Source organism: Aptenodytes patagonicus, chromosome 5 (assembly GCF_965638725.1).
Source record: "Aptenodytes patagonicus chromosome 5, bAptPat1.pri.cur, whole genome shotgun sequence".
Lineage (NCBI taxonomy): Eukaryota > Metazoa > Chordata > Aves > Sphenisciformes > Spheniscidae > Aptenodytes > Aptenodytes patagonicus.
Genome location: NC_134953.1, coordinates 11,128,406 through 11,154,537, shown reverse-complemented (window position 1 = coordinate 11,154,537; position 26,132 = coordinate 11,128,406). Strand labels below are relative to the sequence as shown.

General features: G+C 48.1%; 2 protein-coding genes and 1 non-coding gene across 5 annotated transcripts; 2 read left to right on the top strand and 1 right to left on the bottom strand.

Moving 5' to 3' along the window:
* Positions 1 to 1,997: 1,997 nt before the first annotated feature.
* NDUFB8 (NADH:ubiquinone oxidoreductase subunit B8) lies at positions 1,998 to 5,706 on the bottom strand. The gene is made up of 5 exons (XM_076338645.1): positions 5,625 to 5,706; positions 5,328 to 5,454; positions 4,698 to 4,797; positions 2,939 to 3,094; positions 1,998 to 2,230 (listed from the first exon to the last, which is right to left on the bottom strand). Exons 1-5 carry the CDS (start codon positions 5,704 to 5,706, stop codon positions 2,138 to 2,140), a joined length of 558 nt encoding a protein of 185 aa, XP_076194760.1. The 3' UTR covers positions 1,998 to 2,137.
* Positions 5,707 to 5,985: 279 nt separating this feature from the next.
* TRNAK-CUU (transfer RNA lysine (anticodon CUU)) lies at positions 5,986 to 6,058 on the top strand. Its single transcript has one exon. It is a non-coding gene; the product is annotated as a tRNA-Lys (tRNA).
* A 1,993-nt stretch (positions 6,059 to 8,051) lies between these two features.
* Positions 8,052 to 24,583, top strand: HIF1AN (hypoxia inducible factor 1 subunit alpha inhibitor). 3 transcript variants are annotated; one of them, XM_076338642.1, is made up of 8 exons: positions 8,052 to 8,238; positions 9,420 to 9,670; positions 10,941 to 11,089; positions 12,861 to 13,006; positions 13,508 to 13,614; positions 14,014 to 14,077; positions 14,317 to 14,427; positions 15,626 to 18,074. In XM_076338642.1, the coding sequence occupies exons 1-8, from the start codon at positions 8,068 to 8,070 to the stop codon at positions 15,668 to 15,670; spliced, it is 1,044 nt and encodes a 347-aa protein (XP_076194757.1). In that variant the 5' UTR covers positions 8,052 to 8,067; the 3' UTR covers positions 15,671 to 18,074. The 3 variants fall into 3 exon arrangements, with proteins under 3 accessions (XP_076194757.1, XP_076194758.1, XP_076194759.1); XM_076338643.1 differs by lacking the exon at positions 15,626 to 18,074 and adding an exon at positions 23,071 to 24,583 and having other exon boundaries at positions 8,068 to 8,238; XM_076338644.1 differs by lacking the exon at positions 15,626 to 18,074 and adding an exon at positions 14,514 to 15,618 and having other exon boundaries at positions 8,068 to 8,238.
* The last annotated feature ends 1,549 nt before the right edge of the window (positions 24,584 to 26,132 follow it).

Sequence of the window (26,132 nt, the reverse complement as noted above, 5' to 3'; positions counted from 1 at the left end):
AGCCAAGAGGCTCTCGGGCACCTTTTCTGTTTTTAAGGTGTTTGAATTTGCTCCATCCGCTCGTCCAAAATGGTTCATGCTGTAGGCCAAGGAACGCCATAGCTAGCCTCAGCTTTGCCTCAGCTACAGATTTAAGCCTTCCTGAGAGGGCACGCAGAAGGGAAAGGCGCATGGCTTAGGAATATATTTTCCTAAAAGCATTTTAGTTGCCAGGGAAAAAAAAAAAAATGCGTAAGGGCCCAGACCTCCTTCCCTCACCTCTCTCCTGTTCTGAGAAAATTTGCCTACACTACAAACCCCATTTTTAAGGATTTCTGAGCCCTATTCTCTGCCCAACCCATCATACCGTCCCCATGAAGAAAAACATCATTAAGTTACTGGTTAGGCACGGACTGGGTGTGAAACTCCCCAAAGGAGGAGGCAGCAAACACTGCTGGGGCAGGGCAGCTGTGTGGTATGCTGTACAATAAGCTGGATGGGCCCCAACCTGCCTCTGTGCAACTGCTGCATTATCATTTTACGTACACCAAGATAAGGCTCCTATTACTGCTCAGCTCATTTTCATTTCACTTGAAGACTTACAACTCTCACAACATTGCATGTAGTGCTGTCACATAACTGCTGTGGAATGGTAATTCCTACTCAAGTATCCCTAAGGAGTGGTTTCCTCTGCTTAAGACTTTGTAACAGAATTCAGTTTCAAGGTCCCCACAGCTCAAAAAATACTTTTAAACCCCTTCTGGGGTAAAACATCATTGTCTGCAATTTAAAAGTAAGCAATTCTGTAACTAGAAGAGAAGGTGACAGCTTACAAAAGCCAGGAGGAATTGTGTTTGTTCACCACCTCCAGAGAGGTTAGTTTTATTTACACATACATATTTGTATGTCCTAGCATTCAATCATGTAACTCCCTTGAACGTACACCCTTATAGAAACCCCTACACAGAGATCAAGCTAACTGTCCTTTAGCATCTGGGGTTAAAAATCTTCATAGATTGAAAAATCATGAACCACCATCTTCAAATACCTGCTTCTCAAAGCACAAAACTGAGTCATGACAGGGTGTTGAGAGCGGAGCACAGCATCCAGTTTATAGGAAGCTCCCAGAAGAGCCCAAGCCCTTAGCCTGTGATCACCCACTCCTGCAGCCAAACAGTGGGGTCTGAGACATAGCACCGGGGAGTTGAGAGAACTTTCACCGTAAATCAGTACTGAAGGCACTGTCTCCTTCAGTAACAAGGGGAAAAATTTATGTTAAGGGAAAAGCGGAGCTGGAAAAATCTAGGAGCTTAATAAAATTGTATGTATAACTTTCCCAGACAAACTGCCGAAGCAGCCATAGGAGGCCCTAGATCAGTGGTTTGCAGCAAGACAGGCAGACTTCATGGGTCAGAAATAACTCCAACCCTGGTGGATGAGCTCAGGCCATACAGGAGCAACCCAGGCATCTGTGCGCTTGGACCAAAGCCCAGGCACAGCAGAACAGGTCTGGCCGGAGTTGGACTTGCTCATGAGCCTTTTCGTACCGCTACCATCCACAGCTCTGCTGTCAGCTTCAAGCGATACGCTGCAAAGCTCCGTGTCTCACTAGTGCTCCCTACTGCTTGTGCAAGCTTCACTTAAGAGGGCGTCTAGACCAGGAAGAGATCAAAGCCAAATCCCAGTAAGGACGGACAGTTATTCACACAGTATGAGTCTCCCAAGCACTGGCGCTTGCCAGTCTGGTTCTGCCTGTCATTTCACATTAAACGATAAAACTCTAGTTCAACTCCAAGCAGCACGGGCAGTAAGCCACTTGGTAACAGGCCATATCTCCTACGTAAACAGGCTTAGCTAAGGAACGTTTGTGCACAAGGTACATAAGCTAGCAGCAGTCCTAGGACTGCACTCAGAACTTCGCCCCACAGACACTAGCCCATTTAGAAAAATGGCAAAGGTCATTCAATTTCATTGGCCATTGTTCAGCCTTCTCAAACCAACAGAAGACAACTAGCACAGTAGGTATCATCGATATATTTCACTGCAGTTAGTGGTTGAACGTTGAAGAACAAGGGTTAACATATGCCACAGTGAACACTAGAGAAGATGCCATCCCCAGCAGAGCTGACACAGGAGAAACGTAGCACTTCAACAACTTTCAGATTTCATAGTGCGTCACCACTGGTGGCTCTTTATTGGGGTCTCCTCCTCTCTCCAGATACAGGTCATTGAAGGGATATTGCTTCGGTCCCTACAAGCAGAGATAAAAGAGCGGCAAATTCACCACATTCACCAAGAAAATTAAGGGGTAAGGGGAAAATGTCTCATCTCATCCCATCCCCACCCAAATCAAGGCTTGTCATTTACGACTTAAATTTCTATTTCTTAAGTGCTTCAGCAGGAACATTAGGCTACAAGGAAAGTAAATTCAGAGATAGAGTTCTTTGTATAAGCCCATGTCCTTCAACAGAAACATCAAGGTGGTCCTGCATTTAATCTTAACCAAGAGTTCATCTCACAGCATGAGGAGGACATATTGCATAAGCTGTTTGTGTATGCAGATGTTATTTTTCAGAAGTACATTCCAAATGATCCAGATCGTGAGATATAACTAAAAACACAGCGCAAGAGAATGAAGCATCTCCCTCAAGCAGATGCACACAGGGAAGGAGACTACCTAGACCAAAGAAGGGATACTGTAAGAAGCATAGCTTAAAATTAGTGCCCCGTGAACAGGAACCGCTCACTGTGAAACAGAACCTGTGAGCTGAGCCAAGCCGGTCAACAGAACAACTCAGGCTGGATGAGGCCACAGGACATCCCTTGGCCCGTCCCCTGCCAGCGGCAGGGTTTTGCATTCACACTCATCACTCGGCTTCAGCAAAAGCATTCTTCTGGGCATCGGCAGCGACAAGAAACACAGCTGCTTTTCCTCCCTTTACCCAAGGGTGTCACTCACCACAGGCCTGTAAGACGGATAGATGCCTCCAAGACCAAACATGATCAGCATGGTACTCAAAAAGACAAGGAAGTGTTTGCGCATGGTGTGCCAGGGAACTGGAGTGGGAGATGTATCAACACGGTTCCGAATATACATGTCAAAGTCCCAGTGCATCTAAAGAACAAAGGAAAACCGCTGCACATTTACCAACAGTGCTCAAGCTGCTTTTATCAAGGGAAGGAGTGCTTTACAGTATTCACAAAACTGCCAGAAGCGGTTTCATCTCCTCATCGCAAGTGGAGATAAAGCCACAGAGGAGAGAAGTGATTTACTTACAGTCACAGCAAGTTGTCACTTACAGTAGAACTCAGGACTCCAAATTCCATCCTACACTATAGCAGGCAATATGCTTAATTATAGGATAGCAGCAGCTTTTATTTATATACATAATCACTCCACCTTACATTTGTTCCCCAGCACTGCTGAAAAGGCAGTATAAAGGTATAAATCGGTACCCTCATTTACGGAAGTTCAGTCACACACCCAAACAGAAGTTGCAGTGTTATTTCAAACAAAGAAACAACTGCCTGCCACTTAGAAGCTGGTTCCTCAAAACAGGTAGAGCACCTGCCGCTGTTGCTCCGTGACAAGAGCAGGGCTGGTAGCAAGCTAATGCCCTTCCTGAGTGAAGCAGAAGGGTATTTAAGCTTCTGCCTTGAAGTATACCTAGGGAAGTCCCAAGCGTGTTCTGCCTATAGTCTCCTTTCACATTAACGAAAGCAGAGAACTCATTAATTCGCAGCACAAGTGCTGCCTCTAGCTCCCCAGCTTTCCCCTTTGCACACAGAGCCCTTTGCTATCAAACCCAGAGAGCCAGACTGAGCAGATTTCAGTTGTCTCAACAGAGGCATCTGCTGACACCTGGAACGCACCAGTATATTCCACTCGGTCCCCACTGCCAACCCCCTGCGCAAGGGTACCGATACAAGCCTTCCTGTACCGAGCACCACAACAACACAGAATCACCACGGGTGTTTTCATGTGCTTCTACGGTCATTACAACATGCAGTTTACTGTGGTACACGTGCTGTGATGCTCTGGCATGTTTATACTACAATATATTACATAATCTCTGCTTTTAGTAAGGAGAGCTCAAGCCAATTACCAAGTTCAGTAATCACAGTTAGGTTGCAGTCATTCACAGAAAGACCATGCACTAACTGAAAAGTTACTCCTGACAAGGAGTTTGAGGAACTTGGATTTTGAAAGTTAACATAGGTGCTCTATTCATCCATTTCTCTTAAGGATATCTTGCAAACTTTCTTCAGAGAAAACCTCCTTATTTGTATTCTATCCCAAAACAACCCTGGAGTAATAAAGCAGCAATAGCTACTTCCATCGTACTAAAAGGACTTTAGTCAAACGATGGCTTCTTTGCTAAGTGATTCTGAACTAAGCTCTCATACTGAGTCAGATCAGGCAAAGAAAATGCATGAGACTTTCCTATTCCTACAGAGAAACTTAAGTTTGCAAAGTCTCCCTCCTCGTACGTAGTAAGATGTCAACATTCCTCAGCACTTTCAAAACATTTACCCTGACGGCCACAGCCCAAGTTTCCCTCCAACTGACTGTCCCTGCTTGCACTGGCAACACACACCTGCACTTGGGGATGCAATTGCACAAAGGATTAAACAGAAAGCACTAACAAGATGTGCACGTTAGCATTTAGTAACAGTAGCACTGCAATCATAACGAAAAGTGCTACTAGCATTCCTACCGGCTCTCCCCAGTTATGCCTCACGTCCGGCTGGTCCCACTGGTACCAGGGGTCTCTCTCATGAACGGACTTATCAGGGAGCTTGGGATAGTCACCAAACCTGGGAGAAACAGACAAAAAACCAAACACGCAAGAAATCTGTATTAATTTAGATACGTTTTGTAGGAGACACCATAGGATAGGCCTATGGAAACAGAAGAGTTAAACTTTACTTTGTTTTTATAGCTCCTATGTATATACATTTTTTAAACGCATACATGTGGCTAGCACAACAATCATCACCTTGATACCAGTCATTGCAACAAACAGCGTTCCTCAGAGTGGCCTTTTGGGGCTATACTAGCTAGAAGAAAACGCAAGCTTAACTGAAATACAGAACCCTAGTCGCCTTGCATTACAACAGCGCACAAAGTCCCTCATACAGTGTCTTATTCACACAGGCCTCCAACTCATTCCACTTGTTCCAGTTTTAAAACACCCATGCGTGCCTCCAAAGCCCTAAGCTCACAGCACAGCATCTCCAGGCGTTCAACAGAGACTACCAGCCTGCAGCACCTCCCCACAAAGCCGGGAGGTGCTGGCCTTGGCCCGCTCCCCGGCTGCAGGGGCACGGGACTCCCCCCAGCTCACCCAAAGCCGTCGTCGGGGTAGGGCTCGTAGTCTTCCACCCGCATGTTGTACTTCTTTGCAGCAGCCGCCCGCTCCTCCGGTGTCCGGGGGTACGGCCCGGGCATCAGGTCCTTGGACATCTCCGAGGCTGGCGGGAGAGCAACAAGGCGGGGTGGCCGCGGGCCCCGCCGGCAGCCGCAGCCAGGCCGGGAAGGTCGCGCCGCCTTCACACCCCGGCCCCGGAGCCGCCGGCCCGCCGCCCCGAGGACACCCGCCCCGCCGCCGGCCGAGGCCCCCCGCTTCCGTCTCCCCGCTCACCCGCCCGCGCCCCTGGGGGCGCCGCCCGCAGCCGGGCGGCCGCCCGCTGCCAGAGGACACCGCGGAGCCCGGCCGCCGCCATCGCCTCCACCGCGCAGGCGCGGCCGACGGTGGCCGGTAGGGACAGAAGAACTCGGGGCGGGGCTAGCGCGGGGGCGGGGCTAGCGCGGGGGGCGGGGCGACCCCAGCCACCGCCTGCGCTGCAGGGTGCAAATCCCCGTCCGGGGCATTAATTAACCGGCCGCTGTTATGACAGTATTGACGTAAGAGCTAATGGGCGGAAAGGGCATCGGTGCGATATTTCACTCTGGCTGTCACCGTCTGAAGCGGGGTAAAGGGAATTTATGACAAACCCCACGGAGCCCGGCTAGCTCAGTCGGTAGAGCATGAGACTCTTAATCTCAGGGTCGTGGGTTCGAGCCCCACGTTGGGCGTCCCTTTAACGGCTGGAGGCGGTGACCTCCGCGGTCTTTTCCAACCGGAACGATCCGATGATTACCTTCCAGGCGCGGAGCAGCCGGGTCGATGCTCAGTCGGATCGATGCTGGGGCCGGTGGCGTTATGCAAATTGCCTTCTTTATATCAGTATCAATATTATTAAAGTTAACAGCAGAATGTCATCGCCTTACCTCCGTGGAGCCAGGGAAATGCAAGCGGCTGAAACGGCATGTTGATTTAGTGACGCTATTCTTCAAATGCAAGCGATATATTATCGTAGATAAAATCGATATGAGCAGTAAAGGATTTTGCAGTTTACTTCATTATGTAAACTCTGTGGTAGTTGAACTCATTTTCCTTCAGTTATTCACACCAGCCGTAATGGGCAATGTCTCTATAACGATCTCCATTATAAACCTTTGTAGATCAAAAACTATCATGGACAATTTGTCATTAAAGTCATTCCTTCTAATAACAACGTTAATTGTAAACCCACTAATTGAATGAAGATAGTGATGAACCACAGAAATATATCTGAGATGGAGCGTGCCTGAGGTGGGGGCACTGTCGCGGGCTAGAATAGGATCCTTCCGCTTATCCCAAAGAAAGGCCTCGTCGTGTCGTTTTAGGGACGATGTCTTAATTCAGCCACCTCCCTTTCAACCGAGTGTGCAGTGAAGTTAGTATGTCAGTTAGCTATTCAATGAAGTTACTAACCCGGAGCCCAACCCTCCAGTGCAGAGGCTGCTGGTGTTTTCCGTGGAGCAGCGCTGGGCGCCTGTCCCACCTCTGCAGCGCGCGGCGCTTTGGGGACAGCAGCGTCGGGCTGGAAGTGGGGACCCTCGGTTCTCGGCTGCGGTGTCGGTCTGGGCTCAGACCTCGCTGCAGGCTCGGGTCGTGGTCGGCTGCTTCTTACATCGGCTCTTCACCACTGGGTATTTACTTTCTGGCTTGATGCTTGAGTCTTCCGCAGACGTGGCTCAAGCTTCCTAAGCACCCAAATACGTTTGCAAATGCGTTGTGAAAATTTTGCTTAACCCGTACAGGAGTGGTGCTGTAGATTTAAAGGGCGAGCGGGCACTCGTTTTCCTAGAAACTAAGCGTATTAGTAACTTTTGGAAGGACAGAGGAAAACAGATTGCATTATTCTCATGAAGGCAAAGCTCTACGCAGCTAGAACACCAAATCCATCTGCTGCAGGATGAAAACCACTGAATGCCAGAGACCAAAATTTTCTCAAGCGCTGATGCCTCATGTGGTACTCACGCTTGGGAAAGAGCAATCATCGTTCCCGCTGCTTCCAGATTAAAAGCAAAATGTAGACTTTTTCTCACGTAATAAACATACACTAAGAAAAAAAAAATTCAGTGGCTCTGGCCCTAGGCACGCAATTCATGAAATCCCGCTGAAACGGTGCAGTCACACGATGCCCGTTCGCCATCGGAAGGCAGCGGCGAGTTACGCTGAGCAGCAGCTACGGATTTTTTTTCTTGTAGCCAGCGTTAATTAAACTTCTAGTTTCCAGGCGCGAAACACGGCTGTACACTTCCCCTAGACGGGCTGAGGACAGCGGGCAGCCGGCCGTTTTCGCTGGGGGCACGGCAGGGGAGCAGCCCCGGCGGAGCGGCGCCCGTGCCCGGCCAGCTACCGGCGACCGCGCGGGCGGGGTGGCGCGGGGCCGGGCCCCGAGGGCCGCGAAGGCCCGCACGAGGCTCCACAGACGTGCCTTTCCGCGTTTTGGGGTGGGCTTTTCCCCGGCTGTGTTCCCAGCTCCCACCGATGTCCAAAAACCTTGGAAAGGGGCAAAAGGCGGAGGGGAGCGGAGGCCGCCCCCAACCTCCCCCCGCGCGGGGGCGCTGCTCGCCGCCGCCGCCGCTCCCTCCTGCCCTCTCCATGGTGCCCCCCCCCTCTGCCTCCCACCTGCTCCCTTCGCTTCCGGCGCCGCCATGGGCGGGCAACTTCCGCTTCCGGCTTTCTAGTTCCGGGTTCTCCGGTGGAGGCGGCGATGGCGGCGGCCTCCTCCTCGGCGGCGGCCGCGGGCTGCCGGGAGGGCTCGGCGGTAGCGGCGGGGCCCGGCTGGAGCGACTCCCAGTTCCGTCGTTACTCTTTCGAGACGCGGCCCATCCCGCGGCTCAGCCACAGCGACCCCCGCGCCGAGGAGCTCATCGAGAACGAGGTGCGGTGGGCAGCGGCGGCCTGGCCCGGCCCGGCTCGGCTCGGCCCGGGGGCTGCGGCGGGGCCGGGGTGGGGGGTGTCTGTGCTTCGCGGCGCGGGGGCTGCCAGCCCTGCCCGTCAGGCCGGGCGGAGCAGGGCCCGCTGAGCCGCTCTCAGGGTGCGGGGCTCTCCTGGGTCCTAGCGCCGTCCCGGGCGTGCTCTCGCCGCCCCATCCCGGCTCTGTCCCTCCGGGCTACCGCGCTGTCTGCCGCGGAGCGCCCGCCGTGCCCCCTCCCCGCGCGGGCTTGGTTGTTGCCGTTGTGCCGTTCCTCTCAGTTGTAGCGGACGCTTCTTTTCGGTGCCACGGCGTTGAGTGGAGAAATCTGCAGGAAACGTTTGCTTTAAGTGCTTTGTGGTCCGGATGGAAATCGTGGAAACGTTGTGTAAAACCGTGGGCACACCTTCGTTATTTCCTAAGGGAGAGTGGCCACAGATGTGAAGGTTGCCTTGCAGTAGCGGCTCTTGTGTTGGTTCTGGACAAGCTCAATCTAGTTTCGGTACGATTGCTAGTTGTTTTTTTTAAAAGAAAGCCTGCAAGAAGGGAAGTTGTGCGTGCACGGCTTAGAAACACAGCAGCTGTCATTCTTGTTTAGGTTGCTTACTATTTATAGGCGATGTCCTTTGCCATCCTTTTGTAGTGGTTCTTTTTTTGGTGTAGAAGAGATGGGGTAATCTCATTTTTTCGATGGCTGAAGGTTATCTGCGATGTTCTGAGAAGAGAGATGAGTGCTGTCTCTGTTTCTGGATTCAGAGGTATCTTTCTGCCAGCATTTACCCCTTCATAGCTGAGGCTGGAAGTGACCAGACAGAATCTACTGTGTCTCCTTGCTACGTGGCAGGACCAAGTAGGCCTAAAACTGTTCCCAGCTAATGTTTGTCTAACCTCACGTGTTGAAGATTAGCTAAGTAGATAGTGGAATCTGTCCCGTTGCTACCAGGAGCTTGCTGTAGGAGCAGGCCACCACTTTCTTAAAACTTCCTATCGTGTTTTGCATGGTTTTGTCCCCAGACTGAGGTATTTGATTACTCTAAATGCCTTTCCCAATTCCCTGTTTTCAGAGAGAGTTTGTGTGGTTGCAGTAATGAATGTGATCGTTCTCAAGTTCAATCAATTGAACCAATAAACTTCCTGTTTCTCTCCAGGAGCCGGTGGTGCTGACAGATACGAATCTGGTTTATCCTGCTCTGAAATGGGACCTGGACTACCTCCAGGAAAACATTGGCAATGGGGACTTCTCAGTGTACAGTGCCAGCACACACAAGTTCTTGTACTACGATGAGAAGAAGATGGCCAATTTTAAGAACTTCAAACCCAAGTCGAGCAGGGAAGAGATGAAGTTTGCTGAGTTTGTGGACAGACTCAAAGAAATACAACAAAAAGGGAGTGCTGAGAGGTAAGTGGTACGTGGAGGTTTCTCCATTTCTGCAGGTCTAAGTAGGGGGTAAGTTTCTCTTCAGCGAGTGTTGATGATTAAAACCTCCCAAACTTTTCATTTTTTTTATAGCCCTGCTGTTCCTGCAGGGCTGCTACTTGACAGCAGCCTTGTTACCTGATAAAAAAAGTCATACCATTAGTTTATCAAACTGTTCACATTGTCTGCAGAGACTTATTTTTCTTCTTCTCTGTCCAAGGCAGCGTTTGGATAGAGAAAGCCTAAAGCTTCACTTTCTTTTGGCAGGCTATGGTATTGGTAGAGGAGCTTAGTTATCTGATTAAAAGGTACAGGCTATAGCACTCAGCCTTTTTTACAGAATACCAAGGTAGCTGGTGCTAACCCTCTTTCAGAAAGGTGAGAAAAGGTTGCATACATGCAGTGCATTTGTTGGTGGTGATGGCCTATACCACTAGCAGAGCTGTAAGTTACTGAGAGGAGCTTCATGTTTATACGGAATATAACTATTAGCAACTGTACTTAAACCCTCAGTTAATTTTATCAGTCACCAACCCTCTAAAAGGATTTATGGATGCTTGATTGTGTCTTAATTGGAAGCAACTCTGTGTCCACGTTCATTTGTCGTCTGTGCCTTTCTCTTCTTTCTCAGCTTTGGGTGTGCCTTTTCCAAGAGAGAAGGCAGTCCTTGAGCTAAAAAATGCGTTTTTCTTCCAGCATTGCAGACAGTAGTCTGTAATACCGCAATTGTTAATACAGACGTTTGATTCCTCTGATCCTCTATGTCTAAATGTAAGAACAGCTTTAAAGTAACTTGATACTGAAACGTGCTGGGTTTCCCGAGCCCTTTTTTGCCCTCACACACTTTTAATAGAAGAGGTAACTCTTACCGCAGATGAGTTAAAGTGGTGGCATTTATCGGGGGATTATTCATGAGTGTGTTTGATATTTGATAGTGGCCAGTCTATTTACACTTTCCTCCTCCTGCACCGTGAGGGGGTTGTTCTTGCTCTAAAATTCTCTTTTTCCCTTGTGATTGTTAAAGCAGAACTGAGTTCTGTTCCCTTCTGTACCAGGAAATCTTTCAGCAAAATTTGGGGACTCTTTGAAACTGTTTCCTTCCACAGTTGTTTATGGTGTGTGGTGATAGAACAGAATCTCTACGAGTTCTGTCTCTTTGTTTTGAAATCTTTCTGAAGAGATGCAGAGGTATGTCTTTATGTTCATGACAAAGCTTAATACTTAATTTCTGCTTGTCTCTGGGAAAATACAGGCTATATCTGCAGCAAACCCTGAATGACACAGTTGGAAGGAAGATTGTGGTGGATTTCCTTGGCTTCAACTGGAACTGGATTAACAAGCAGCAAGGGAAACGTGGCTGGGGTCAACTGACTTCTAACTTGCTTCTTATTGGCATGGAAGGTAAGCAGTTTCCTCTGACTGGAGGAGAAGGGGAGAAGATTTGGTCAGCAGTTCTGTATTTCAGTTCCGGAAGGTCTTTCAAATGGATTTCCCACTAGTTTCTAAGTGTTCCTTCAGAGCAGGCCATTTAGAGCTTTGTGTTGGGAGGGGACTGTTGTCACAACTTAACTTGGGTTATAGAGGGAAACAACCAAAGGAATAGCTTGCGTTTCCCCAGGGACGTACTGTGAATGCCTGGATGTAGTCTGCTCATGAAAAGGCTCTGTGTGATGCTGGTAGGGCTGTGTTTTCAGTAATTGCTAATCATATTCTGAGACCTGTTTCTTGTTTGAATGCTTCAGATGCTGTCGATTCAAAATGCTCAGTGTCTGCAGATCTAAAACGCAAAAGGGTTTGCAAGTTGAGGCAAGTTAGTCTTCTGCGCTTTTCTTAGCATGTCCAATGTCTACCCAGGAGGAAATGTTGATTATTCTGTGAAGCATTTGTTCTTATTTGAGCTGGTACACTGTGGCGAGGAATTCTCTTTCAATTAAGAGCTGAATTTCTTCTCGGAAGGTTAGAGGGCACTGGAGAGCTTGGAAGATGGATAAATCCTAAAAATATCTGGATAGAGCGGAATCCCAAATCCATGTGGAGACTGACTCATAGGCAGGTGCCTTAGGAGACAGAGGTACTGCTACGCTGTTAGAAAGGACAGCATTCTAGTAGAAAGTAATCTCAGTAACTGGGCAAGGAACGTACGCAGTTTTGTGAAGTGGGATGGCCTATAATCAGTGTGGCCGTCACATCCAATTATAATTGTCCAGTTATAATTACTTGGCAATTCGTGGCTGTTCAGTTCTCACAGCAGATGTTTTTTCCCCTTTGCAACAAGTCATACTCAACTTATGGTAGTTTGCCACTTGTTTTACTAGCTGAGAGAAGAGAACTTCATATAAAAGCACTGCACCAACACTGCACCAACGCTTCCCTACAGGTCATAATATGATCACTAAAATCCTATTATCCACAGGTTATGCACAAGAACCAAGGAATTGTCTTGAACCAGTGTGTGCTAGAAAAAGGAGTGTCCTTACAGGAGCACGTGATTGTACGATCTATTTAATGAAGTTACGGGGTTAACTGTTATCTTAATTCTCTTTAGTGAAAATACATATAAAAAGCAAGCTAAAAGAGTAATAACTGAATTGGCAAACAGCCTGAAAAACGTAGTTGTAAGGGGTACAAAATGACCTACTGTATTTAAATATTTGATTAAATTTAAGACCTAGTGGTGACAGTCAAGCTTCATAACTGTTAATCAGACTGAAGAGGTGCTATTGGAAGCCCCAGTGACAGAGATTTGTTTACTTGTTTTCTTGCAAAACTACTAGGACTTTTTTCAAAATCGGACTGTTAGACTCCTTCTCTCTAGACTAATAATTTTTGAAAGTCCATTCCACAACTTGTCATCTAAACAGCATTTTATGAAAAAGCTTCCTGTCAACATTCACCATCTGCTGTTCATGGAAACAAGCTGGAAATCCTAATCCTGTAGAGCATAAATTGCTGAACATGGATTTAGAATGGAAATTAAGTGGGATAGCAACTGCTCAATAAAGGCTGAATGATAGAGTGATCAGTTTGTAACGTTCCTATGGTCATTTTCCTTGTTTAGTTTTCTGAATATGTGGGAGTGTATTTACTGTCAGTAACAAGGAATATAAGTTGCTTCCGTCTTTCATACCTGTACGTGAGAGTGTCTTGATTATCGTCTTTTCTCTCTGTGTAGGCAATGTGACACCAGCTCATTATGATGAGCAGCAGAACTTCTTCGCTCAGATTAAGGGTTACAAGAGGTGTATCCTGTTCCCTCCTGATCAGTTTGAATGCCTCTACCCTTATCCTGTGCACCATCCGTGCGACAGGCAGAGCCAGGTGAGAGTAGCAGATCTGTTCTCTGCTCCATGCCAAAAAAGGGCATTTGTGAAGATGCTAGGTGGGAGGAAGCTGCACTGGAATTAAAGCTGCATACCACTTGCTGAGCTTTTGCAAAACCCGTGTTCAGATCTGTTAACTGGTGAACACGTTGAGAATAGCCGGAAGGGCTGGTGGTGTTTCTGTTTGTGTCTGGTCCTGACTTGCAAGTGCTAGGGCTATACACGTCTCCTTGCTGATAGCACAACAGTTGCTGCCTTCTCTGTTCTGTTTCACTGATCACTTGGTCAAACACAGACTTGCTCAGAGACAAACTGCAGGACTCCTGTCTAAGTTGGTGGTACTTTGGGGGTACTGCAGGACCTCGCGACGGAGTTAAGACAGGAATGGGAATGTACAAGCCACATAGGGAAGATCAGGAGGATTTGATACTGAGAGCCAATAATGAGGACTGTCGTTGCAGGAAGTTATTCTGAGTTTCTTAATGTTTTCTTCCGTTAGGTGGACTTTGACAATCCTGACTATGAGAAGTTTCCGAACTTCCGGAGCGTGGTTGGCTATGAGACGGTGGTGGGCCCGGGAGATGTGCTATACATACCTATGTACTGGTAAGAAGGATGGTGGGACTGCACAGTGACCAGCAAACAGAGGTTTAAAAGGTCTTCTGCTTAAAGCGTTGGGTTGGCTCTTAAAGAGAATTTTGTTTGGACTTCTCCAACAAGTGTGATATTTTCTGTGATATTTTGGGCCAATCTGCTTCTACTTCCTATCTGTTGGATGGGAGCGGTAATTCTCCCTGACACTACATTATTGTGCGAGTAATCCACTAACGTGTGCGAGAAAAGGATCTGTATTTAAATTAGGAGAACTTCCCGGAAGTTCTGAGGTCTTGATGATGGAGGTACAGGGCAAGGCTTGTCTACTGCAGTCTGAACTCATCCATCCAAGGTATTTCTCTGTAAGCTACAGCAATAGTTTCTTTTCTTTTTTGTGTGGTTTCCGTGCAGGTGGCACCACATTGAGTCTCTCCTGAATGGGGGGATTACCATCACTGTGAACTTCTGGTACAAGGTGAGTACAAGCACCTTCCTGCGCAGCTTGGATAGCTCTATCCCAGAGGATTTTTTTCAGGTAGACATTTATTAGCACATGTTGTTAATATGAGAACTTTGTTGCACCAAATCCTTTGCTTTAAAGCTGAAAGCTACTTTCTCCCTTTCGAGTGGCGTGTGAAGAACTGGGTGGCTGGGAAAAGGTGGAATAATCTGCCAATTCAGGAAGCATGCAATGAGCTATTTTTGATATTTCAGGGTGCCCCAACCCCAAAGAGAATTGAATATCCGTTAAAGGCTCATCAGAAAGTGGCGATAATGAGGAACATTGAGAAGATGTTGGGAGAAGCCTTAGGAAATCCACAAGAGGTACAAAAAAGAACCATATAGTCACTGCTGTTGAAATCGTTGTGGCTTAATGCAAAACTCGAGATGCCAACTATTTGGCTCTGCAGGTGTCACAGTGAGGGTAGGAGAAAGCAGGGTTGCTCTGTTGCTGTGAATGGTTCTTCCTCCCGTCTTCAGAAGGTCCTTTGGCTACAAAAAGGCAAGCTCTTTAAATTATAATTCTGGAGAGGACCACTACAAACAATGGAGTAATTGTTCTTGTATGTGGGGGAAGGTGTACTTTGGCTTTGGGCACTGCCAGGGAAGTGTTACTCCCAAACTCTCCTTAGCCTTCTGTGCAGCAACAATACCCAGTATTTGCCAAAAAAATGAAACTGTTTTACCTGTTGAATGCAAATCTCTTAAATAAGAGAAATCTTTTCTATTAAGTCATGCGCTTCCCCCTTAATGCACATCTCGGTCATCTCTGAATTCTTTGCAATTTTAACCAACGGGTATTTCAAAAAAACAGATTGAAGTACTAAGAGTATGCTTTTGAAGATCTCCTGCTGACGTGAAAGTGGAAATACTGGATGTGAAAAGAAATGTTCTCATGGTCTGTAACCCTTACCACTGTGCAGGAACTCCTCTTTAACGCACTCATGTGAGATCATGCCTCTCCCCTGAGATTATCTTAATGCCATAGCATGCTGAACTTCCCTCGGTGATCAGGCAGTGCTGAGAAATGGGAGTGGTCTTGACTGAAAACAAAACCTTAGTAAAATTGTTAGTCCTAGCCTTCCTTCCAAGTGACCCCAAGGACCAGAGAAGATTCAATGAGTAAGGATGTTCCTTCTCTGCCCTGCAAAAAGCAACTCCTGATGACTATTGGCTCCTTTTAATAGCATCTGCCAAGAAATCACAAATCTAGTGTGGGAAGTGAAAAAGTTTCAAACAAATACCGTGGATGCAATGTTTTGATGACAACTAAAGTTGGGTGTTGGCATAGAACCACGCAATTTTGGTAGGGTGTTTGAGGATGTGCTCAAGGGTGCCCCAGTGTTTTATCTAGAAAATACTTTGAAACTGATTCGGTGTACCTTAGGCTCAGTTTGTGCGCTGAGATCCTCTGCCCTGGGCAGCTCAGCTCATAAGGTGGTGTGATGCAGAGGGAGCAGGCTCTGCAGCTGCCATTTCTGTGTAACTGTCCCGGCTAATGATCTGTGTTTGCTTTGAACAGGTGGGTCCCTTGTTGAATATGATGATTAAGGGACGGTATGACTAATGCCTGGCTGCCCGGGTGACTGATGTTGGAGCTGCTTTGTTCACAAGCAATGGAAGATACTGAGCGCTAGTATTGCACGCAGCACTTAACAGACTGATGGGTTTCCTGGCCCATCCCTGCCCCACTACAATAAAGGGGGCTACTGGAACTGCAAAACCGTTAGTACCCCACTCATCCTCCACTCATCTAACCGAACCTCCCAAGAAAGAGTCTGCACTTATTGGAAGCTGGATTTATGCTCACTAACTTGTTTTTTCTCCCTCTGCCCTGTTTGCCACAACAAGGAGCATGGCTTCTGGCACTTGGATGCGTTGCTTCAGGATTTTCAGGCATTTGAAGAAGAGCTTGGAGGGGAACCAGGAGTGATCTTGTTTCCTCAGCCTCATGGGGTTTGGGCCTCCTGGCTGGGTTTTTGTGTTGGTGCCTGCAGTGGATATAAGATGGGAAGTGATAGCTTTCACAGTCCTCTGTTGTTAGAGGACATGTCCATGCTCAACTCTGGCACCTGCTCAACTCTGGCACCTTTTTCTGTAACGGAAATGAACATGTGAGATGGCCTGTGTGTGAGGAGCAACGGGACAAACGATTCAATTTCTTCAACTTCAGACATCTATGCTTTGGACTTAGTACAGGGTAGAGATCAGTGAATTCATTTAGTGTGTGAGTGCCAAATCCTGTGCTCTCCAAATAACATCTGTGGTGTAGGAGTCTAGATAAACCTCCTTTCTGACCGCTTTCTCTAGGGAGTGAAGGCTTCTCTCCCGCTCTTCTGAAGCTGCAGTGTGATTAAAAGGGGATGTAGCGTTATGAAGGGAGATGCATAAATGCCAGGGCACTCTCCAAGTCTTGAATGATTAAGCCACATTTTTAAATTAAAACCCCCAGGGGTGCCGAGCTAGACTATCAAAATGCAGTGTCAGATAGGTACAGAGCCTCCCTTCCCACCAGGGGTGTTGGCTCCTCGGACTAACACGGGAAAGTGCCCTTTTTATTGAAACTCCAAGAACTCAAGTGTGTGTGGCTGCGCACAGGTGCGCATGTTTGTGTGATGTTGTGTGGCTCCTGTCCATCAGTTAAATCCATGCCAGTGTGTGGTTCCCTTCCTTGTACAGTCACGTGAAAGAGGTCAGGGCTTTCTGTTTAAACGTGGTTAAGTTTATCTTGATCCTTTTTGCGTTCCAGGACTTGACATGGCAGGTCAGGAGGTGACAAGACCAGGGCATAGGAACCAGACAAGCCTCTGTTTGAGTCCTCAGCAATCACTCTGAAAAATCATTTTGCTTTCCTCCTCCTCCTCTTCCATGGAAAAAACCTTAGGCTGATATGGAGGCTGGCTTTTTATTCCCTGAGGTGTGCTGCACTGCTGTCCCTGGTTTTGGGGGTGGTGCAAAGGTCTTGTATATTTGATGCGGTTGTAATGGGTACCAAGAGCTAGAGGTGGGAGAAGCTGTTTCATAGCCCGTATATCTCGTCCCAGAGAATAGCGGGGGATTTGTTCTGTTGAGACTTCCCATTGTTTTCCCCCTTGTTCTTCGGGGCTTGTTCTGACATGGGATTCTGATAAATGTCTTGAGAACATGCTGTTCAAGAAGCGCTCCGTCTTTGGCCTCGGGCCCCATCTTTTGCTGGGACAGCTCATGTGCCACTTGCTGTGAGCTTGTCTTGCACAAAGGTGAAAGGCTTCTCGAATAGGAGGTCCCAGGGGCTAGTTTTCTAGCTGCTTTACAGGTCAGAACAAATGAAGTGTAATTGGCAGCTGCAGGGTCCTTGTTTAAGAAGTATGTCCGTGTCACTGAGTAGTCTGACTGCCATGTTACTTGTTGCAGACTCTCCAGAGCTGTGGTTAGATCCAGACGAAGGTCACTCAGCTGGATACTTACCAATGCTCAGCCTTTGGGCAGGTGGGGAAGAAGGCTAAGCTGCTGACTCTGGCCAAAAGCAAGGCCTTCCCAGGAATCCTGGGCACGTGCCCTTGGTTGAAAGATGCTCAAATGAAATCCCATCTCTGTGCTATTTATTCAGCACATGGTAGTCTCCAGTACTACTTGTTAGGCACCATCAACTCTTGAAGCTCAGGGTGGGAGTTCATATCCCATGTGGAGAGAGAATGGTACTTACAGAACTTTAGGATCCTTTCTTTTTCTTTATTTGCCAAAGGTCTAACTTTTAAAGTGTCTGAACAGGTTTTGCTGCACTTGACTTCGTGAAAGCTCATTTACAATGCACTGATGGACTGACTCCTCCCCTTCCCTTTTCACCTTGTGCTTTCAATGCCCCTTGCCATGGTATTGGGAAGCTGTGTGTGTTCTCTGCTAGGGGTGTGTGTGCAGGGGGTGGGGTGTGACAAACACACGGTACCTTCTGAAGTGTAGTTCTTAAATACAACCAATGTTGAACAACAGAACTGTGTGGCTTTTATTTTCTGAGTGGCTGTACAGGAGAGCTGCATAAGGAGATGTGCATGTAAAACTACCTTTCGGTCTTTTTAATAACTCTGCTTGTGTTCTTCACTGGTGAAAGCTGCTGGTCTCCAGAACTGCCTTCAAAACAGCAATACCAACTGCATTATGGTGTGCCTTCACGACTTTCCCCATACTACTTCCGTAAGCCTGAAAGGAAAGCTGGGAATAAAATGGTATCCTTGAACCCTCTCAACCACAAGTGTTGGTGGGGAGGGAATAAACTCCTCTCCCTGCTGACCTGAATGGTGTCACCATGCTCTGGTCACTGATGGAATGACAGGGCAAACTACGCTATCAGGTCTAATGAGTTCTATCAGTTGCTTATCCTTTGGGTATCTTGTCCTCCGTTTGGTCCTTTACCCGATTCATACTTTGGTCAAGGAGATTTTTGGGGGAGGCTTCCTCTGTGTACCTCTGCTGTATGTTAGCAGCCTTGGGTGATGGAGTCCTCTCTACCTAATAAAGACGCAGGTTATTTTATGGTAATATTAACTCTACAGCAATCTTGTCATCTAACCACGAGTGAAATGTTGGCTAAATCCGAACAAATTTCTAATGTGTAGTAAAATGGGGAAGAGTTGAATAGAGATTAGGGATGTTGGGGGGGGGGGGGAGAGAGACACAGCTGTCTGAGCCTGGGGTACCACAATTGGCATTCTCTCCTTACACCCTTGGGGGACAGGGTGAATGTGGAGGGAGTAGGAAAGACAGGTGGATAAAGTCTTCTGTGACCATGGGTGTTCACCCTTCCCTGCTGTGCCTGCTGGAATCATCATTTCTGAACACGCAGTTGCTTCTGTTCCACTGAACTTAGTTGTCTGTTATGTCTGATCCTGTCGTCGTTCTGTTGTGCACGTGCCTCTTGGGTAACATGCACGGCTGATACCACAAAGCTCAGAAATGTCTCGGGTTGTGCAGAGAAGCAGAGGAAGCTGAGGTATGAGAACTGTGTCATTTGAAAAGCAGATCGGACTCCAAGATTTTTCACTTGTACTTTTGGTGTTTTTCTTGTTTGCTTTTATTACCTTAGGTTCTGTAATACCTTTCTTCTCTTTTGTTTCCCCCATTTCTCTGTTCCTTGAAAAGTGAGATTTTCCTAAGGAGAAGTGATGTCTCTCCTAATCCTTGTAGATTATGGCTGCAGGATCTTTCCCGTAGAAAGAGAAGAGCGTGCGTTTTTAGACTGATGCACTGTTTTACCCCCTTGGTGATCAGGGTCAGGCTCAGCTCAGTGATCACCCAGGAAATTTGGAGTGATAAAGCAGGTCCAAGGTGAACCCGGGATCAGGGCCAGGATTGAGGAGGTATGAGACGCAGCTGCGAAGCAGGGGCAGTCTAACAGGTGGGGATGAAGAGGGAGACCCTCAGCATCAAGCAGCTCTTTCCCTCAAGAGGGGGAGGCCTGGGCCGAGACTGCTGCTGTGCTTTTCTTTACAGCAGTCCTCACCAATGAGCAAGCCAGCCTTGAACACAGCCAACTGCTCTTTAAAGTCCTAGAATGGGGACGGTGCACTCAGGGTCTTGACAATCTCTTGTCAGGCCTCTGTGTTGATGCATGGTCAACCCATGCTGCTGTCCCAGCCCTGGAAGCAGAGCAGCAACTGCAACAGGGAGTACTGCCTTTGCACGTGTTTTTTCAAAGCGCTTTTCTCTAAGCCTCCCTTCTGCCACGTGTGTGGGGAGCTTCCTTGCACGCTGGTTTATGCTTTTCGTCTTCCGTTCCCGTTTTGGAGATGGCACCTCTCCCGTCAATATCCTGGGAAGTCCTGAAGTCACCATCTTCCCTGGGTGCTTTTCTGCACTGGTGCTGCCTAGAAGGAAAGGGAAAAGAGATGCTGTTACTGTGACAAACACATGCAAAGTAAGTTCTAATTACTGCCTCGCAAAGTCAAATATTTGTTGCAAGCAGAGGACTAATTGTGGGGGGAGGGAGCGGAAGTCGAGGCTCTTGGAGTGTAAGTGGAACAGATGCCCGGACGCCTTGGGGAAACGCAGCTTTCCTCTACAAATCAGAGCTTTAAATTACAAGGCTTTTACCAACGAGAACAGTTGTGGGAAGTCGTCTGCTCTCATTTGCGTAATGGCTTCTGTCACTGGTGATTAGACACAGGATGAAGGAAAAGAAATTTGACAATTAGGAATGAGCGATCATTAATCAGAATCTTTGTTAGAAGGAGGGAAGGGGGGGAGAATATCCCGCAAACAATGGAGGCAGCCACTAGAGCCATAGTGAAGTCCATGAGATGCGTAACTGAGTGCTACCTACTCCACCTAGGTACGGAGCAGCAGCAAGGGTCTTGGCTTGGTTGGAAAGCTTGCGGAGGAAGGCAGCTAGGCAAAATCCTTCCCATGCTGTTCAGTGGTTCTCAACTACCTGCTTAGTAAGGGAGAGAGCACATCTTGGAGCCCTCTCCTTGCCCCATCAACACCTTGCACTTCCTTCTCAGTGCCTGGCTGCAAACTGCCAGCAAAAACCACAGAAACAACTTTCTTAAATCTTTGCAGTCTCCTTTCCCCACACCTTGCACGCAGCCTTGCAGTTTTTGGTGCGGAGGAGAGCAGGCACAAGCCTTGACTGGCATGCAAAAAGATTAGGACGAGCAATGTGAAAGCAGTTCCAGGCTCTTTTCCTGATCATGTCGTTTCCTGCAAGAGCATGGAGGAACATGATGGACTGCATGACAGGTAAATAAAAGAAGGCAGTTGTGACTTCTCTGTGTCTGTTGTTTGCTGGCTTAGCTCATCATCCAGCCATGTACAATCCAGTATATGCATTTGTTTGGGTTTTTTGGCTTTTGATCAAATTATCGGTGCACATGAAATCTGTTACCTATTTTTCCTACAGCTGTCATTCAAAGTCTTGTCAGGTTAAACATTTTGGTGTAGTTTACACTGCCTCTGATGAGATCAACAGTTATAATTTGGGGGGGATGCCAGACCATTTGTGGGGCATATAAGGTTGGTTGGTGCATCTCAAGTCTTAAGCTTACTGGATTAATTGATTTCAGTGACAGCTCCTGTCTTTGCAAGGCTGGGTCATTCACTTGAGGCGTAGGTCTCCATCAGGGTAATTATTCTTTCTGTGACTGGAAATCAAAGCAGATACCTTCAAAGGGGAGAGCTGAAGCCATGTTGTCTCATTCCCAGCTGGCTCCAAGCTCAGACAAATGACAGCAGCTTGGATTTTCAGCCTCTTCCCGTGGCTAGTGGTGTTCACCACAGGAACTCAAAATGAAAGAGAAAACAGCGGATCTCAGGACAGTATCTAACAGGGCTTTTCATCCAGTGCTCATCAGGAGAGAAGTCAGGGGAATCATTGGTCGCATTGCTCGGCGTGGGGAGATGTGTCAGGTAGTGACTTTTATCCCCTCTTAAACACGTGAGGGGAGGGCTGCTTCCCATGCACAGCAACTTTTTAAATGTATGTTTAAATTTGGAGGAGTGCACCTCATGCTTTTTGTGGATGATAAGGCAGCTTGTGGTGATGTAGGGTTGCTGTCAGAATTCACCTCACAAAATTGCTGTTAACCCTGAGAAAGCCCAGAATTTGACACGGCAGGTTATTGCCCTTGCTGTAGGAAATGTCACTGTGCTGGATGGCAGGAGCCACAGGTATGACTTTCATCTCGGAGGTTCAGTTGTGTTTTTTCCTGGATAGTCAGGGTTCGCCATTGAATGCCTTGACAGGGAGGACCTTTGGATGTGACTTGAAACCCCTTGGGAAGCCAGGAAGGGAGGAGAGCGCGTGCTATCCTGTACGTAGGTAATCTGTGTTACGAGATCTGCTGCGCGCCCTCTGCTCCCTGAGCTGCTTAAGCACCGCTGGCCTCCTGCAGTGAGCTGTGTGAGGACTCTAGCTGAGCTGAAAGCAGCTAAAGGAGTGAGGTCAAATCATTTGCTTCTATAAAAGGAGATATAAAAGTCCCCGTGTCCACAGAGAGGGCACAGGGGGTTATAACAGCATCCAAGGGGGTAGTTTCTGTGGGAGAGCTTAGTACCACGGGCGATGGACTGATTCCGCCCAATTCCGTCTGCTCCAAGTTCCTCTGCCAGGACCTTTGACAGTCTCTCAGAAGCTGGTCCTATCCATCTGTGTTTCATTGGGGTAAAATGCTTCTGGCAGCAAAGAATTACTGGTGCTGGTGGGTATTCAGGTCAAATGCCAGCCACTATAGGCTGTGGAGCTGGAGGGTACGGGGCGGTAAGGTCTTGCTTGGCGTTTGAGGTAATAAGCTTCTGGTCTGTCAGCTCACGTGAACCGCAGAGATTTGTAGAGCTGGGGAGTCGCAGGGCTGTGTTACTTGGGCTGTCAGGTCTGACACCGCTCTGGCAGGGCAGACCTTAGTGCTCTTTGAGCCTGTGTTCGGGGGTGGTGCCGACCTGGGGGGTGAGCAGGGGCGAGAATCTCCAAGTGGAGTTTGGGGCTCTGAAGGACCCGTTCATCTGCCATCAGTTTACTCCAAGCACAGCCTAGGGCCTCTTGCTTCCACCTCCTCCCCAGCACAGAGGCAAACCTGTGTCTCCTGCTTTTGCTGTTTGTTTATAGCTCTCCCCATCCCATCTGTCTTTCTCTCCTCCTTCCTCCCCTTCCTTTTGCCTCCCTCTCCCTCCTCCCCCTCATTCCCTGTAAGCGATTAATCATTTTGACAGGCTCGGCGATGGCCTTTTTTTCCTTGAGGCGGCCAAGAAATGTCTGTGAGCACCTTCTATGACACCCCTCGTGTTCTCTCGCCAATCAGATCAGCCACTTTGCTTGGAGTGCCACCAACAGGAATGCGGGGAGGGGAGCAGGGGGGGAAACTCCAGCAGAGCCAGCTGGGAAGTGGGCAGTGGGGCAGCATCCAGTTGGGGTGCCATGTGGGCCCCCCTTAGCTGTGATGAATATGTCATTTCACTATAGCTTGAATGTGTCATACTTCGCTCCCTCTCTCTCCCCAGGCTCCCCTTCAAATTTTGGTTTCAGTGCGAAGGCAGTCGGGAAGAAATCAGGCTGCTCAGAAAAATACCAGCCTCCAACAGAGTGACTGGAGGGAAAAGCTGTCGGAGAAGAAAGAAGAGCAGGCTGGGATCATCGAGGGAAAAAGAATGGGGATGATTTTGTAGATGGATGTGGAAGCCTTCCTGGGAAACTCCCCTTTGTCTTGTGCAGGAAAGAAGTTGCCTCTGAGTCTCTGTCATGGTTCACCTGGACTTGTCATGTTGTCATGAGGATGTCTTCCATTCACCTGCAGCCTGGGGAGCTCTCGGGCCATGGCACGTGCTATTGCAAATGCTCTGCTACCTAACTGGAATGAAAATGGGGTAGATCAGGGTGCATGATGTTCCCAATAGGATTTTTTGCTCTAATCAAGCTTTACAGCATCCTCCGTCCTCTCAGCATGGAACCAAGGAATGCTATACTTCAGGAGTTATTCTTCTTCCTCTTAGCATGAAAGCGGATGTCCTCCACAGTGGGAAGGAGAGGCCCAGGAATAACCATTCTGTCCAGGGCCTCTGGGGATGTCTAGACACCCTCTGTGCAGAGCAATGGATTGTAACTAACATTTACAGAAGCGGAGGAGATAGTGAAAGAGAAAAAGAAGTTGAAGATGATGAACTAGAAGCCAGAGGGAATGTGATGTAAAGATCTTGCATAAGGTGGTCAGGTATCGTAAGGCAGGAGACTGGGCATAGTGACCCAAGGGATCCTCTCCAGTCTCGTGCTCCTATTAAACAAGCAAATAAGCCTAGAAGACAGTGAATAGACTCATCCTGGATGAAAGGCCCTAGAGTAAGACTGTCCCAACTCTTCAGGAAGAGCAGGGCAGATGGAGTGAGGGGTCTGTGCTTTGAAGTCACCAGCTCTTGAGACGGGACAAGGCAGCAACACAAGGCCAAACACCCTAGCTCAATGCAGCTACGCCTCTGGGAGGAGTAGCCAGGCAGGTGATAGCTCCCAGTTGACTCTGGGAAGCTCACACCCTCTTTATGAAACATCACTGCTCACTATTCACCACATGAGCTTGAGTTCTTGCCCTACATGAAAGGCATGAGAGTCAGTTTTAGCAGCAGGCTGGATGGGTTCAGTGAAGATGCTAAGGAAAAACCACAACCTCACTCCTGCACCTCCCTGTTGTTTGTTTTCTCCTTGTGAAAAGGTTGCCCTTCAGGTGCAGACCTAAAAGCTGATACAGCCTAAGTCCAAAGGGAGGGCAATGAACTCATCTGGAATAAACATCTTTGCCCCTTGTGGGCTGACTGCATCAGATCTCTGGGAGGTAGGAAGACTCGAACTAAAGAGGAGTTAACAGGCCCTTTCCAGCAGACGAAAAGGCGGTGTGCGCTCCCTCTGACAGACATGCTGCCCCATGTCTTGCGAGTGACCTCTGCCAAGGTCACTGCTGACTTTCTCTAAACGAGCATTTCTCTCAAGGAAACATTGATTTTGTGCTGGTGGTGCTAAGCACTGTTGTTGAACGAGAGGCTATAAATGCTTGGCAGAACAGTGGTGGCCCTTCTTGGCAGCTAGACTCACTGATCTGGCTTGCTTTCTGCAGGCTTGTGCTCGTGTCCAGGGTGAGGAACACTGGCTTTGTGCTTCCAGGCTAGTGACCACTAATATCTTCAGTGCCTTTTCTCCAGTGTGAGGTAGTTATGTTTGCTCCCTTGTGTTCAGTCAAGGACGGGAGGTGTTCATTAGCAGCAGAAAATGGCCTGTCCCTGGACAGTTTACATCCAGTAACAGGTTTCTTTCTTGAATATAACATAAGAAGGGAACATGGCAGAGGTCTTAAACAGTTTATCTCACTGCTGGGAGTTTTCAGAAAGAATGTATGAGATCTTCAGAAATTAAGTCCAACCAATGCAGTTAATGCTGGCTATCCTAGAAAGCCTGTTTTAAATCACGAACAGCCCTAGTGAGATCTAGGTCTTTAAGGGTTCCTGCCTGTTGCATGCACTCAAGGCTTTGAATCGCGTGGCACTGCAGTGACAAAATTTGTGCTTTTGCCCTCCCAAGCCATAAGCAGCAAGCAGAACACAATGCTGTCTGTCTGTCCTTCTTCTTTACGAGGCCAAACCATGGAAAGGGGAGCCCGAGAATTTGCAGCAGTGGGTTCTCACTGTTGCTTTCATCTGTTAAATTCACCTTTGCTTGCTCAGAGAGGTGGTTGTGTCTCCATCCTTAGAAATATTAACTTGACTGGCCAAGGCCCTGAGCAACCTGATCTAATTGTACCTGCTTTAAGCAGGAGGTTGAACTAGATGATCTTCTGAGGCCTCTTTCAACCCAGATTATTCTATGATCCTATGGGTTTGCCCAGGAGAACTCATCACCTGATGTGCTATATTTCATCCCACCCCTTAAAACAATTATAGAGCCCAGATAACCCAGAATGTAAGGGAAGTATCAGATTTTTTTATTTCTCTATATAGAAGCCTTTGTGGCAGGATGTTGTAGGCTACTTTCCTTAGTCTCCGGAGTTATGAAGAGTTTCCTCACTGAACTTGCACCGTGTCTGTCAGCAGAGCTGGTCAGTAGGGCAAGCTCAGGTAGGTGGTGATGCATTGAGAGCTCTTGATCATCGCGTGGCAGATGCTTGTCCCTTCCCCCAGTGAGTGTCCATACCATGCAGCAGAGAGGGTGGTACGTCACAGGGCGAGGGCAGAGCTGTTTGACTGCAGAACCGAAGCAGTGTTGCCACATCAGCATAGTGCTGACGCCCCGAGCCAGCTGGAGTTAAGGGGAGCCCTGTCCTCAGGCAGGGGCTGACCTTCCTGCCAGGGTGCTACGTGCTGTGATGAGGTGACTTGCCTAGTTGCAAATGGGAAGGTGTTGCAATCAGGAGCTGCGATCCCCACTACGGACAAGCTGGACTGTGCCCAGTTAGCTGGAGGCTGAACAAGAACTTGCTCCGCTTTCAGGGATGCAGGATCCAATTTCAGACCAGGTCTGTGTTGCATGCTGCGCTGTTGCTGTCCCTATGGATTTCTGCAGCTTCGGGTTCAGGTACTAGGCATCC

What these genes read in the sequence shown, in the direction of transcription:
- NDUFB8 (XM_076338645.1), bottom strand. Translation starts at nt 5,706, where the DNA reads ATGGCGGCGGCCGGGCTCCGCGGTGTCCTCTGGCAGCGGGCGGCCGCC. An exon ending in TACCCCGACGACGGCTTTGG is followed by an intron (nt 4,798 to 5,327) that starts GTGAGCTGGGGG and finishes TGTTTCTCCCAG; the next exon opens with GTTTGGTGACTATCCCAAGC. An exon ending in GGCATAACTGGGGAGAGCCG is followed by an intron (nt 3,095 to 4,697) that starts GTAGGAATGCTA and finishes TTTGTTCTTTAG; the next exon opens with ATGCACTGGGACTTTGACAT.
- HIF1AN (XM_076338643.1), top strand. Translation starts at nt 8,068, where the DNA reads ATGGCGGCGGCCTCCTCCTCGGCGGCGGCCGCGGGCTGCCGGGAGGGC. An exon ending in GCTTCTTATTGGCATGGAAG is followed by an intron (nt 11,090 to 12,860) that starts GTAAGCAGTTTC and finishes CTCTCTGTGTAG; the next exon opens with GCAATGTGACACCAGCTCAT. An exon ending in CCTTAGGAAATCCACAAGAG is followed by an intron (nt 14,428 to 23,070) that starts GTACAAAAAAGA and finishes CTCTCTCCCCAG; the next exon opens with GCTCCCCTTCAAATTTTGGT.